The sequence below is a fragment of the Zonotrichia leucophrys genome, chromosome 1A (assembly GCF_028769735.1).
Source record: "Zonotrichia leucophrys gambelii isolate GWCS_2022_RI chromosome 1A, RI_Zleu_2.0, whole genome shotgun sequence".
Taxonomy (NCBI): Eukaryota; Metazoa; Chordata; class Aves; order Passeriformes; family Passerellidae; genus Zonotrichia; species Zonotrichia leucophrys.
This window is the reverse complement of record NC_088170.1, coordinates 70,441,893-70,456,809: the sequence shown is the minus strand read 5'-3', so window position 1 is coordinate 70,456,809 and position 14,917 is coordinate 70,441,893. Positions and strand designations below refer to the sequence as shown.

Sequence of the window (14,917 nt, the reverse complement as noted above, 5' to 3'; positions counted from 1 at the left end):
AGGATAAATCAGAGAAACTGCAACTCCCTGTTCAATGAGCACCTTGTTTGTCTCTTGTGACCATGAGTGAAGCGCAAACTGATGAGTTGTGTAAGAATGTATAAAAAGCATCAATGCTGGAATAAAAACAGTCTGAAGCCTTCTGGAAATGGAGTGTGTTGCTTTGTGTTGTCTCCATCTCAACCATGACACTTCCTGGCTGCTGAGGAAGCACAAACAATAAACAGAGATATCAGATAATGTTTTCCAGAGAGGAATTCTGCAGTTCAGCCCCCACAAAAATAAAGAAAACGAGGGAGGGAGAGAAGGAGGGAGGTGTTTAATGATGCAGTGAAAGAAGTGAATATGAACAGGGATAACTTCAAATCTCTCTCTGTGTTCAGGCAGAGCAGAAAGGACAGAGAATGTTCAAAACCCTGATGGTGAAAGCTCAGCTTTCAGGCCCTGTGACTCAACACCAGCAGCTCTCTCCATATGTAGGAACATCGGGGGGCAGGACAGTTGGGACAGATGGAGATGAGAGATCTCTGAAGCCAGGTCGTGAAACTTGGGGTTTATTGCAAAGGGCCTGGGTGCAGGGCCCTGCTGGGATTTGGGGTTTATTGCACAGGGCCTGGGTGCAGGGCCCTGCTGGGATTTGGGGTTTATTGCAAAGGGCCTGGGTGCAGGGCCCTGCTGGGATTTGGGGTTTATTGCACAGGGCCTGGGTGCAGGGCCCTGCTGGATTTGGGGTTTATTGCAAAGGGCCTGGGTGCAGGGCCCTGCTGGGATTCGGGGTTTATTGCACAGGGCTGGGTGCAGGGCCCTGCTGGGATTTGGGGTTTATTGCACAGGGCCTGGGTGCAGGGCCCTGCTGGGATTTGGGGTTTATTGCAGAGGGCCTGGGTGCAGGGCCCTGCTGGGATTTGGGGTTTATTGCAAAGGGCCTGGGTGCAAGGCCCTGCTGGGAGCTGCAGCCACAACTCAGAGCAGGCCCGAGAGAAGAGAGGGGGAGAGACAATGAGAGGGTGAGAGAGTAAGGGAGTAAAAAAGGTAAGAGAGTAAAAGGGTAAGAGGGTGAGGTTCCCGTTACAATACAATAAATCTTCTTCTGTGCTGAATATTCTGATTCTCACTAACCCATCTAGTACAATACACAAATCCTACAGCATTTACATACAGCCTATAAGAATCATTACATTACCACACTGTGTTACATTTTAAACCCTAAAAACTCCTCTTTGGGCCCCTTCTGCCAAGCTGTAGGGTCTGCTCTGACCCTTGGGCCTGTCTGCAAGCAGAGGGTGTTGTTCCATCAAAAGGGGATCACCTTCAGCCAGCCACACCATTGTTTTCCTGTTGTTCAGTAACTGAGGTATCACAAAGCTTGCTTTGATTTCAATCTCACTTATGGTTTCTATATTCTCAAAATCTTTTGCCAGACAATCATATTTATAAGGCTTTCCTGTTTCATCTTCCCCAGCATCCATGGAAGTCCCGAGCCCTTGATGCTCCCTGCAGGAGCTCTGGGATGGGGCCTGGATCATGGCCCAGCCCAGCCAAGGTCTCTGATGAAAATCTGCATGGGGAGCAGAGCCTGGTGAAGGTCAGGGAACATTGAGGCTGACATTGATGTTAAAATGAAATCCTCCTGCTTTTGTGCCCGAGCAGCTGGAGCCCTGTGGATGTGGCACTTGGGGACATGGCTCAGTAGTGGCTTGGCAATGCTGGGGAATAGTCAGACTTTATCTTAAAGGGCTTTCCCAAACTTTTCTGTGAATCCCTGATTTAAAGTTCCTGCTTGTTTTCCAGATTCTCAATTCCATACCTGGAGTTTGCCAGTTTGAGGTGGATTTTCTGCTTGCACACATCTGAAGTGGGCTCAGATCAATCACCACCAGAAGCAATTAATAGATGGATTTTGATTGCTACACTTTTATTTGCCATTCTGCTTTTTTGTTGTATTTTTCCCTGGTAGAAATGCACTCCCTGTTAACCACTGAAGAGAACTCCTGCAATCCCATGTACCACAATTACACCACTCCTGAAATGAGCCCATTATTTATGTGAACATATAAAATGTTCCACTTTTACACAGCCCAACTTCCCTTTCTGTTTGCAGATTGCTCCTGAGAGTTGTGAGCTGGACAGGAGTTTATTTGCCAGTAGTTAACAAATGATTTTTGGGCTGCAAATTTGTGCTCAGCCCTGCCCTCCTGGATTTAGCCAGGCACAGGAGACCACCCCAGACAGGCAATCCCTGTCCTCAGGGATCACCTGAACCCTTGGAGCTCCTTGTGGCATCCAGTCCATCACTCTGCTGGAAACAGCCACTTAAAAATTCATTTCTGAAGTCCCTTGGTCGTTTCTGTCTGTTAACAAGACAAAAACCCCAATACACAACACACTCTATGTGACCACAACCATCTTAATTTATATTTTATTTGTACTGAGGAATGGATGAGAAGTCATCCCTAAAGTTCTGGTTTTGGGTGCTGGAATGAAGTTTAATTTGAGATTAGAGGAGCTTTATCTGTGCTTGGGAATGTCAGGATTATTCACACAGAGATTGCTTGGAATGGATCAAATCAGGCCACTCATTCAGTAATTAGGCCTGAGTTCATCAGCTGAAGAGAAAACACAGATAAGAAATGTTTGGGAAAGAATTTTTATTGCTCCAAAGATTTAATATTCAGACATTATAAACTTGAGTAAATTCTAATTGTGTTTCTAACTCTACATTTAATAAATGGACCATGGAAAAGGAAAGAAGGAAAAAAAGGTCTGTGAGCAGTGGGAGGAAAAAGCAGGAAATGAGACCATGAATCAAATGTGGACTTGGAGATGACAGTCGGGCTGGCTACAAATCCCACAGCTCACTTGCTGCTGATGGGAACCACACCAGTCAGATAAAAGGATATCAACATAAATTATCACAGATTAATGTGACATTATGTGAATACATCACACTTTGAAGTCCACAGGTAAATCCGAGGGTCCAGCATGTAACACATCAAGGACTGAAATCAGCTTTTCTTTGCATTTTTTTGCTCAGAAACAGAAAAATTAATGTTTTTTTCCAGAGGAGGCTGGAGCTCCTCTGCTCTGGAGCCAGGCTGGGAGAGCTGGGAATGTTCCCCTGGAGCAGGGAAGGCTCCAGGGAGAGCTGGGAATGTTCCCCTGGAGCAGGGAAGGCTCCAGGGAGAGCTGCCAGCACAGGGCAGGGCCTGCAGGGGCTCCAGGAGAGCTGCAGAGGGACTGGGGACAAGGCCTGCAGGGACAGCACCCAGGGAATGGCTCCCACTGCCAGAGGGCAGCCATGGGTGGCATCTTGGCAATGAGCAATTCCTGCCTGGGCTGGCATTGCCAGAGCAGCTGGGGCTGCCCCTGATCCCTGCAGTGCCCAAGGCCAGGCTGGAGCAGCCTGGGATGGTGGGCTTGGAATGGGATGGGCTTGAAGGGCCCTTCCCACCCAAACCATTCTGGCATTTGGGACACTCAGAATCCATCCCCAGGGGTTTTTATGGAAGTTGGGGATGGAGAAGGGAAGGGAGACCCTTCCTGGAGTGCTGAGATTGCCAGTGAAGCCCCCGGATCCCAAAATTCCTTCCTAGAGAGGAGTCGGGGTGGGGATGGATCCAATGCCAGGCTGGGAGAGCTGGGAATGGAGGGAATTCCCTGGAGAGGGAGCCTGGGCTGGGATTTTGGGAAGGGATTCCCAGAGCAGCTGGGGCTGCCCCTGATCCCTGCAATGGCCAAGGTTGGACACTGGGGCTGGAGCAGCCTGGGACGGTGGGAGGTGTCCCTGCCATGGCTGGGGTGGCACTGGGTGGTCTTGAAGGTCTCTTCCCACCCAAATAATTCCTGATTGTCTGCATGTCCTGAAGATATAATCTATGATTTACTCATGGTGATGCCTTAACTTTTAGCTATTTTCCAGATTCTACATTAGCATGTAACTCTGAACTCCATATAAAGTGCCAGCAAGTTTTCCTCACAGTTCAGGCACACAGAACAATTCTTTTCCAGCCCCAGAACCAAGGACACTGCTGCAGCTTTAGGCTCAAGAAATAAAAACAGCAGTGAATTGAGGAGAGCAGTCTGAGAGGATGGGACTGCAGAACCTGGAGCTGGAATTGGACAATTAACCCCAATATGGAAATGGACCAAAACTTATAAAAGTGTGAAGATTTGTGACCAGGCCTCCATCTTGGGTTCATCCATGGCCGGGCTCTTGCACTGCCCAAGGTGTATCCTGTGAAGGCCTTTGATAAATATCTTTATTCCTTTAACTCTGTCTAGCCTCTGTTCCAGGCAGCCTCTCCAGGGATCAGTGGGATCCTGTTGAGTTTGTGAGGGTCCCCAGGATGAGGTGAGAGATGAGAATCTGACTCCATGTTCTCAGAACGCTGATTTATTACTTTATAATATTATATTATACTAAAGAACGTTATACTAGAAGTATATTAAAGAAAGAGAAAGGATACAGACAGAAGGCTTAACAAGAATGATAATAAAAACTCGTGACTGACTCCTCAGAGTCCGACACAGCTGATGGTGATTGGTCATTAATTAAAAACAATTCACATGTTTGGATAAACAATCTCCAGACCACATTCCAGAGCAGCAAACACAGGAGAAGCTGAGGCTTCTCATCTTCCCAGGAGAAGCAATCCTGGAAAGGGGATTTTTCAGAAAATATCACAGTGACAAGATCCCGTTTCCAGCAGAAAGCTCTTTGTTCTGTGCCACAGGAAAGAGCTGTTTCCATGCTTGGAGACCTCGCAGACGTTGCTGTGACATTCAGTGGCTGCTGAGGAGGAGCTGAGGAACAATCCCAGCCCTTCCACACTGAACACTTCCATGGAGCACACAGGACTGACGAGGTCTCTGGTATTGAGTTGACCCCGAGGTATTAAAAGTCTTTTTCCCAGCCCTGAGACCCAAGAAGAAGTCAGGATTCCTTGGCTCTCATTCTCAAGGTTGTTTATTTTCTCTTATCCAATACATTGTATTTCTGGCACACTGAGATCTGTCCAGCAGGTTGGGTTGTGGCACAGTCCCTGCCCTTGGGGTGTTGTTGGCTTTTTATACCAAGAACTACCTGTACTTTATTTACAATAATTTTCCAATACCTATTACCTATGTTAGACAGTCTGTCTGTACTCTAAACCAATCCAGAAGTGTCACCATCACAGCAGAAGATGGAGGGCAAGAAGGAGAAGGACAGGGCAAACCCAGATTCCTCCATCTTGCCTCTTGAACCCCCATTCTAAATCCCCAAAATTCTACTTTTTCACCCTGTGACAAATTCACTCTCATTCTACTCAAACCCTTGTGCCTTGTAACTCCTCACACAAAGTTGGGAATTGTTTCCATGGGCTAAAATCAAAGGCACAGGTGTTTGTGACTCTGTGCCAAGGTCTCTGAGCCCCCTGCCAGGGTCTCAAATAATCCAGGGCAGCCAGAGCAATGTCCTGGGTTCCTACAAGGACCACCAAGGGACACCTGGCAAAGTCACCCAGTGTGACAGTGACTGAGCAGGAGATGCTCCACAGAGCAGAACCTGACAGCAGGAGTGCAATGAGCCATGAGCACCTCACCCATCCAGGGTTTTCATGGCATTTTAAAATTCCTCACACAAGAGACTGAATTTTAATTGTCATTTGTTCCTGGGCTCATTAGGATTTATTTGGGAATGCCTGGCAAGGCTGTCCTTCAGTACTGGTGGAGTACGTCAGAAAAATTGAGTATTGAGTGGTGGAAGAATTATTTCTGCCTCAATGGAATATGTTCAGACAAGGACAAACAGGACTGGAGAAGAGTGTTGTGTTTTAACAAAGAACCAGGCATTTATAACCTGCCCATAAAAAGGGAAAATGTGGAAAAGCACAGGGCAGAACAAAGAGTGAAAGCTTTTAACCTAAAAATAAAATAATAATAATGATAATCTAAAAATTGTTTTTTGCACTGCTGAGGCTCCACCTCTGTCATTGTTTTATTTTCTAGAACAATCCTTTCACCAGGATTTCTTTTCTTGAGAAGCTGAGAAACCTCAGAGAAAAAATGAAAATAATAATTATCTAATTGCTTCTCCTGTGTTTTGCTGCTTTGGAATGTGGTTGGAGATTGTTTATCCAACAGGTGATTGTTTCATTGGTTTCATGTGAACTGTTTTGACTTAATGACCAATCACAGGCAGCTGTGTCCAGGCTCTGGAAGGAGTCACAAGTTTTAACTTCTGTCTGTATCCTTTCTCTATTCTTTAGTATAGTTTTAATATAACAATATCATAAAATAATCAATTATCCTTCTAAAAACATAAAGTCAGATTCATCTTTCCTCCCCATGACAAAAGACCCCAAAAATACTTCACACCTCAATTTCTGTGTTCAGTTTTGGGACCTTCATGACAAGAAGGACCTGGAGGGGCTGGAACAGGTCCAGGGAAAGGAATGGAACTGGGAGGGGTCTGGAGAGGCTGAGGGAGCTGGGAAGGGTCTGGAGAGGCTGAGGGAGCTGGGAAGGGCCTGGAGAACCAGGAGAGGCTGAGGGAGCTGGGAAGGGTCTGGAGAACCAGGAGGGGCTGAGGGAGCTGGGAAGGGCCTGGAGAACCAGGAGGGGCTGAGGGAGCTGGGAAGAGTCCTGGAGAACCAGAGGGCTGAGGGAGCTGGGAAGGGTGGAGAACCAGGAGGGCAGAGGGAGCTGGGAAGGCTGGAGAACCAGGAGGGGCTGAGGGAGCTGGGCAGGGGCTGAGCCTGGAGCAAAGGAGGCTCAGGGGCCCTGGTGGCTCTGCACAAGTCCCTGCCAGGAGGGGACAGCCGGGGGGTCGGGCTGTGCTCCAGGGAACAGGGACAGGAGCAGAGGGAACGGCCTCAGGCTGGGCCAGGGCAGGTTTAGGTTGGATATTAGGAAAGATTTCATCCCTGAAAGGGCTGTCCAGCCCTGGCACATCTGCCCAGGGCAGTGGTGGAGTCCCCATCCTTGCAGAGATTTCAGAGCCCTGTGGATGTGGCACTTGGGGACATGGTCAGTGGTGGCCTTGGCAGAGCTGGGAATGGTCAGACTTTATCCCAAAGGGCTTTCCCAAATTTTTCTGTGAATCCCTGATTTAAAGTTCCTGCTTGTTTTCCAGATTCTCAATTCCATACCTGGAGTTTGCCAGTTTGAGGTGGATTTTCTGCTTGCACACATCTGAAGTGGGCTCAGATCAATCACCACCAGAAGCAATTAATAGATGGATTTTGATTGCTACACTTTTATTTGCCATTCTGCTTTTTTTGTTGTATTTTTCCCTGGTAGAAATGCACTCTCTACAAACCACTGAAGAGAACTCCTACAAGTCCATGTACCACAATTACACCACTCCTGAAATGAGCCCATTATTTATGTGAACATATAAAATGTTCCACTTTTACACAGCCCAACTTCCCTTTCTGTTTGCAGATTGCTCCTGAGAGTTGTGAGCTGGACAGGAGTTTATTTGCCAGTAGTTAACAAATGATTTTTGGGCTGCAAATTTGTTGTAGCTTTTCCCAACATTAATTTCTAACAGTATTTTATTTTATTTTATTTTTCCCATGTAGCAATACCTTCCAAAGAGCTCTCCAATAGGCCTGGCAGCCCACAGAGAGAAGCTCCTGACATATAGATAGCCCTGGCCTGCAGCAAAGACTCTTTCATTTCCACCTATTAGAGGGGAGCCATAAATTCTGGGGTACCTCAGTCCTGCTCTTCCCACTGCCACCGAACTTCCCAGACACAGCAAAATGACCCAAAGCCATTTTGAGATTTAATTCTGCCCATTTGTCCCTTTTTTTTTAACCCCCCCCTGCTGAAATCTCTGCATATGTTCTGTAATTTCCAGCCATAGAAAACAATCATAAAAAGCCCCTGGTAGGAAAAGAGCTGTTGTTAAAACCTTAATTCCTAAATATAAATCATCCTGTTCAGTGAGGCAAGGGCTGTGTCTGGGTCCTGCCAAATAAATTGGGAAGAGCTGCTTCTGATTTGGAGCTGAGCATTTCCACAAGTGCCATCACTCACTGAATAAACACAATTTGACCCTTTAAAAACATTCCCAGAGGGGAAAAATAAAGAAAACTCATTGCTATCAGTTTGTTGGTGCTCAGAATGAACACAGAGAGAGCCACATTTATTCTGTGAAAATAAAACCAGTTCCAGGGATGGTGAATTCTTAGCAGTGCTCAGAATGAAGACAGAGAGATCCACATTTATTCTCTGAAAAAAAACCCCACAGTTTCAGGGATGGTGAATTCTTAACAGTGCCCCCTCATAGAAAGTGGTTTAACATCTATAAAACCAGCCCATAAACATCACATCTCACCCCTCAGGAGAACAGCTTTGTGTCCTTGAAATATTCCCCAGCAATTTTTATTTGGTAGCAAAGTGGCCATCAGCAAGATCTTGAGCCCCAAGGAAGGCAGCAATGGTGGCTGACAGACACTTTATATCCAAATAAAAACGGGTTGGAAATGGATCAAGGAGGCAGGAGCAGCTCTGCTGATGCTGCTGGTGGTGTGGGGACAGAGAGATGAGATGTGGCAGCAAAAAGCTGCTGGGATTGTGCAAAATTCACCTTGGGGCAGAGGGGAGGGGAAGGTTTTGGGATCACTTTGGTGCAAATTGGCTTTCCCTCCTTGAGCCTCCTTGGAAGGAGAAAAGAAGCAAAGAGAAATTTCCCAAATATTCTGGCTGTTGTTATTTGTTAGCATTTGACCCAGCAGAAGATTTGGGACTTCAGGAAGAAAAAGAAGCTCCCAGAACAGCCAGATTCAGATGCAGTTTATCTTGCAGGCTGAAAAGACAATTCATTAATAACATTATTAATCTGCTGGAAAGGAAATTAAATGCCCAAAGGGGCTGTGCTAATGGGAATTTCATGTGGAAAAGGGGATGAGGCACCAGCCCAGGCCCAGGGGCTCTCACCTGTTTTCTCTGTGTGAAAAACACCAATCACTTGTTTCTAGAGTTTTAAAAGTTTAATAGTAATAAAATGGTTATAGAAATAGCAATATAATTAGAGTAATAAAAATTTTGGACAATTTGGATTAGGACAATATGAAACAATAGAAACAAAGAGTTACAGACAGTCCAGGTACCTTTTCTGGGCAAAATAAGCCTGAAAAAGGACCCACATTAACAGAGGATTAACCCTTAAAAGCAACAGCCTGTTGCAAATTAATACATCTCATCCATGATGCATAAATTCCATTCAAACACAGGATTCTGTCTGGGCAGTGTCAGCTCCTTCCTCTGAATCCTGATGGAGTCTTCAAGGCTGAGCAAGGCAGGAAGAAGTTCATTTCTCCTGATAATGGAGCAATAAATTCTCTTTCTCTGAAAGATTCAGGTGTCCTGTGGCTGCTATCTCAGAGCGAGTCCTTTCTTTAGAAATGTATCCTACACAGCATAGTTTCTATTTTAACCTTATGTTATAACCTAAAACTTTATTTAGCACTCTACATAAGAAATTTAATACAGCATCACTCTCTTACATAACACATATACGATTCATTTGAATATTTGCGAAAAGCCAAGCATAAATTAGGCATTTTTCACATGTGGAATGGTTTAGGCTGGAAAAGCCTTCCCAGAGCATCGAGTCCAACCATTCCCAGCCCTGCCAAGGCCACCACTGACCATGTCCCCAAGGCCACATCCACAAGGTTTTGAAATCCCTCATGGATGGGGATTCCAGCACTTCCAGGACAGCTGTGCCAGGGCTGGATGAATCTTTTGGGGAAGAAATTGTCCCCAAAATCTCCCCTGAGGCCGTTCCCTCTGCTCCCGTCCCTGTTCCCCAGAGCACAGCCCGAACCCCTGGCTGTGCCCTCCTGGCAGGGACTTGTGCAGAGCCACCAGGGCCCCTGAGCCTCCTTTGCTCCAGGCCCAGCCCCTGCCCAGCTCCCTCAGCCCCTCCTGGTTCTCCAGACCCTTCCCAGCTCCCTCAGCCCCTCCTGGTTCTCCAGGCCCTGCCCAGCTCCCTCAGCCTCTCCTGGTTCTCCAGACCCTTCCCAGCTCCCTCAGCCTCTCCAGACCCTTCCCAGCTCCATTCCTGGACCCTCTCCAGCCCCTCCAGGCCCTTCCTGCCCTGAGGATCCCAGAGCTGACCCCAAGGTTCCAGGGGGTCCCTCAGCAGTGCCAGCTCAGGGGACAGTCCCTTCCCTAACCCTGCTGGCCGCTCCATTCCTGCTGAAATCCAGGTGCCAGCGGCCTCCTGCCCACCTGGGCACACCTGGGCATGTCCAGCCACTGTCACCAGCACCCCCAGGGACATTTCTCCAGGCTGAGCCCCTTCCCAGCTCCCTCAGCACCTCCTGGTTCTCCATTCCCTTCTCAGCTCCCTCAGTCCCTCAGTCTCTCCCCATATGATTTTCAGCACTCCGGAGGTGCTGGCAGGCGCTGGGCTACTGCACAATTTCAGAGGCGGCCATGACTACACTACCCAGCGCGCACCGCGCGGATGGACACGCCCTCCGGCTTCCTCCTTGCGCGGAGCATCATGGGACTTGTAGTCCCCGCGCCCCTCGTGAAGTTCGCCCCGAAAAACTTCCCGCACCTTTCCGGGTACCTGTCTCTCCCCGGCAGGGGCGGGCCGCGCCGTTTCCATGGCGACGAGCCGGCTCAGCCAATAGGACGCGGCGTTCTACGGGCGGGGCGGCTCGGCTGGCCAATGGGAAGCGGCGTTGCTGCGGGGCGCGCTGGCAGCGTGCTCGCTGAGTCTCCTTGGGGCCGTCCGTGTGTCCGCGGGGCCGAGATGGGCGGCGGCGGCAGCACCCGGCGCGTTACCTTCGAGGCGGACGAGAATGAGAATATCACCGTGGTCAAGGGCGTGCGGGTGAGCGCGGGGCCGGCCCTGGGCTCGCCGCAGCGCTGCGGGCCTGGCCTGGCCGCTGCTCCCCTTCCCATGTCCCTCCCCCGTGTCGCTGTCCCAATGGCTGCCCCCGCTGGTGTCCCGCTGCCCGCAGGGATTTCCCCTCTCGGCGGGGATAAGGAGCGTGTGGGCCGCTCTGGGGGCTCTGTGTGGCTGCAGGAGCTGCGTTTGTCTTTGCCTGACCTCCACATTGAGCTCCTCCCTTTGCCCTGCACGCCGAGAATCTGTGTGTGACACCGCTCACTGCCTGGCTGGCACTGCAAGGACATTAAAGATCACTCAGTGCCACCCCTGCCATGGCAGGGACACCTGCCACTGTCCCTGGCTGCTCAAACCCTGTCCAGCCTGGATTTGGACATGCCAGGGATCCAGGATCTGATGGCAGCAATGCCACCCCTGCTGTCTGTAACACCCCCGGATCCCTGAGACGTCCAATGTGAAAAATGCCCATTTTATGATTGGATTTTCACAAATATTCCAATGAATTTTATATGTGTTGTGTTAGAAAGTGATGCTGTGTTCATTCTCTTAAGTAGTGTGGTAAATATAGTTTTAGGTTATAACAAAATGTTAAAATAGAAACTATGCTATGTAGGATACTTTTTTTCTAAAGAGAGGACTCACACTGAGATAGCAGCCACAGGACACCTGAATCTTTCAGAGAAAGAGAATTTATTGCTCCCTTATCAGAAAAAATGAACTTCTTCCCAACTCAAAGGCACTGTCAGGATTCAGAGGAAGGAGCTGACACTGCCCAGACAGAATCCTGTGTTTGATGGAATTTATGCATCATGTATGGGGTGTATGAATATGCAACAGGCTGTTGTTTTTAAGGGTTAATCCTCTGTTAACGTGGGTCCTTTTTCGGGTTTATTTTGCCCAGAAAAGGTACCCAGACAGTCCCTAACTCTCTGTTTTTATTATCTCATATTGTCCTAATCCAAATTGTCCAAATTATTATTACTCTAATTATATTCCTATTTTTATCACCATTTTATTACTGTTAAACTTTGAAAACTCTGTAAACAAGTGATTGGCGTTTTTCACATCCAGGGAAGGATTGGGGCAGCCCAGAACTTGTGACACAACGAACTTCAGGAATTCCTGCAGCTTAGGGATTCTTTCCATGTGTGGCTCCTACCAGGAGTGATGATAATTTATCATTTATTGCTGATTTTCGAGAGGAGAGGTGCAGGATGAGCCCTGAGAGTTCATTGTGTTTCAGCAGATGGATATTTTCAATTTTTGGTCATTTAATGCTCTTGAGTAAATAGGTGACAGTAATATAAATGTATAATTTTTATATATAAATATAAATTATAATATACATAATATAATTAAATTATAATATATATAATAAAATTATATATAAATATAATTCATATATTCCATACAGAGTGGAGTTCATGTGCTGTGACTGCCCCTGGATCCCTGGAACTGCCCAAGGCCAGGGTTTGGAGCACCCTGGGACAGTGAAATATGTCCCTGCCATGCCAGGGCATGGAATTCAAACTCTTTAATTCTCTTCCAACCGAAATAATTCCGTGCTTTGATGACAGAAGTTGGAATCCACAAGTCCTTATGCAAATAATTCTTTCCCTCTGGTTAATTTTATCCATGGCCTTCCACAGATCTGGAACTGGAGGCTGCTCTTGCACTGATGGGTTCTGCACAATTTGAATATTTTTCTGTGCTTGTGTCAACATCAGAATGAACTTTGTGAACTTTTGTGCACCTGTGTTGCACAAGTCCTTGGAAGGGTGAAATTCTTCCTGCCCTGAGTGCTGTGCACCTCAGAAAGACAAATTAAATCACTGAGAAAGGCAAAAATAATGATTAATAACCAGCAACACGCCCAAAAGTGTTTATTTCCTTTCCTCTTCCCTGTGAGAGCCAGAATAATTTTATTGTGCTTATTTGTGAGGGGAGTGCTGTGAACAATGAAGGGCAGTGTTTCATGTTAGGGGTTGGATTTGAGCAGCTGCCATGTGTTGTGTGGAATCTCCTGGCTCTGTTTTTATGGAGTTTTCTCCGTTTGGAGGGGAATTTGGGACGGGAAGGAGCTGAGGTTTCTCTGTTTTTATTTGCAGCTGTCTGACAGCGTCATCGATCGCATGAAGGAGCCCTCAGGCAGTGGCAGACAGCACCGAGGGGCAGGTGAGCTCTGCGCCTCCTTCTCTGCTTTTCATGGCAAAAAACAAACCAGATTTGCCCTTCAGAGCAGCACAATGAACCCACTGCCCTTTCACAAAGATGGTTTTTAGGACATTAACTTTTCAGCTCATCTTTAGCTTGTTGATTATTAGAGGAGTTAATTCCTGTTGGTTTTTTTCAAGTGTAAAACACAAATTCGAGTTGGTTTTCCACACTGTTGTCCATTGTTAAAGACTTTAAAAACTCAAAACACCCCAGAACATGCAAATATCCAGATATGCCTTAAAGGGAAGGGGAATTTTCCCTTCCTTTCTGAAGGGCAAATTCTTGGTCCTTTAATCAAAACTGACTTTTAGAGTGGGAAGTGTTGGAATCCTGCATGCCCTGGGTCCCTGCAGTGCCCAAGGAAGGATTGGAGCAGCCTGGGATAGGGGAGGTGTCCCTGGAATGAGCTTGGAGGTCCCTTCCCACCCAAACTGCTCTGGGATTCTGGGATTTGGGACACTCAGAATCCATCCTGAGGGGTTTTTATGGAAAATGGGGAGAGAAAAGAGAGGAGAAAAAAAGAGAGACCCTTCATGGTTTGCTGAGATTCCCAGTGAAGGCCCTGGGTCCGTGAATGTCTTGGGGAGGAGATGGATCCAATGTCAGGCTGGGAGAGCTGGGAATGTTCCCCTGGAGCAGGGAGGGATCCAGGGAGAGCTGGGAATGTTCCCCTGGAGCAGGGAAGGCTCCAGGGAGAGCTGGGAATGTTCCCCTGGAGCAGGGAGGGATCCAGGGAGAGCTGGGAATGTTCCCTGGAGCAGGGAAGGCTCCAGGCAGAGCTGCCAGCACAGGGCAGGGCCTGCAGGGGCTCCAGGAGAGCTGCAGAGGGACTGGGGACAAGGCCTGCAGGGACAGCACCCAGGGAATGGCTCCCACTGCCAGAGGGCAGCCATGGGTGGCATCTTGGCAATGAGCAATTCCTGCCTGGGCTGGCATTGCCAGAGCAGCTGGGGCTGCCCCTGATCCCTGCAGTGCCCAAGGCCAGGCTGGAGCAGCCTGGGATGGTGGGCTTGGAATGGGATGGGCTTGAAGGGCCCTTCCCACCCAAACCATTCTGGCATTTGGGACACTCAGAATCCATCCCCAGGGGTTTTTATGGAAGTTGGGGATGGCAAAGGGAAGGGAGACCCTTCCTGGAGTGCTGAGATTGCCAGTGAAGCCCCCAGAGCCCAAAATCCCTTCCTAGAGAGGAGTCGGGGTGGGGATGGATCCAATGCCAGGCTGGGAGAGCTGGGAATGGAGGGAATTCCCTGGAGAGGGAGCCTGGGCTGGGATTTTGGGAAGGGATTCCCAGAGCAGCTGGGGCTGCCCCTGATCCCTGCAATGGCCAAGGAAGGATTGGGGGGACAGTGGGAGCTGTCCCTGCCATGGAATTAAAAACTCTTTAAGATCCCTTCCCACCCAAACCATTCCAGGATTCCATGAATTGCTGAACATTCTCAAGCTTGGAAAGCATTAAATGTATTTTTCCTTGAAGAACTTGTGATTTTGAAGAAGTGCTTTTGTATCCCAGACAAATAACACTTCACAAAAATAAGAGAAGATGTCAAAGCTCTCAAACCCAGCCCTTTCTTCCAGGCAACCTCTGGTAGCTTCTGGTGGAGGAATAATGGATTAAGTTCCATGGAAGAATGTGTGTCTTGGTGCTTGCCAATAATGATGAATTTATTGACTCAGTTTGGGGTCAGAAATGAAATTACATCCACTTCCACTGAGAGCTGACATCTAAAGCCGATGTCTGAAAGCATCTCAGCTTGCTTGCCTCACTTGCTGCCTTCTGAGTAATATTAAATGCACTAAAATATTTAACAAGTGTAAAATCTTTCAAGTCTGGCTGTAATT

The 14,917-nt window shown here is 47.9% G+C and overlaps 1 protein-coding gene across 2 annotated transcripts in view; it reads left to right on the top strand.

Moving 5' to 3' along the window:
• The first annotated feature begins 10,512 nt into the window (after positions 1 to 10,512).
• The window catches only part of CHCHD3 (coiled-coil-helix-coiled-coil-helix domain containing 3), a 177,771-nt gene continuing 173,366 nt past the window's right edge, over positions 10,513 to 14,917 (top strand). Inside the window, exons 1-2 of one of the 2 annotated variants that reach the window (XM_064703094.1) lie at positions 10,513 to 10,840; positions 12,967 to 13,033. In XM_064703094.1, the coding sequence (XP_064559164.1) occupies positions 10,676 to 10,840; positions 12,967 to 13,033 (232 nt within the window). In that variant the 5' untranslated portion in view covers positions 10,513 to 10,675. The remainder of the gene's footprint in view (positions 10,841 to 12,966; positions 13,034 to 14,917) is intronic. The other variant, XM_064703093.1, reaches the window with a different exon arrangement.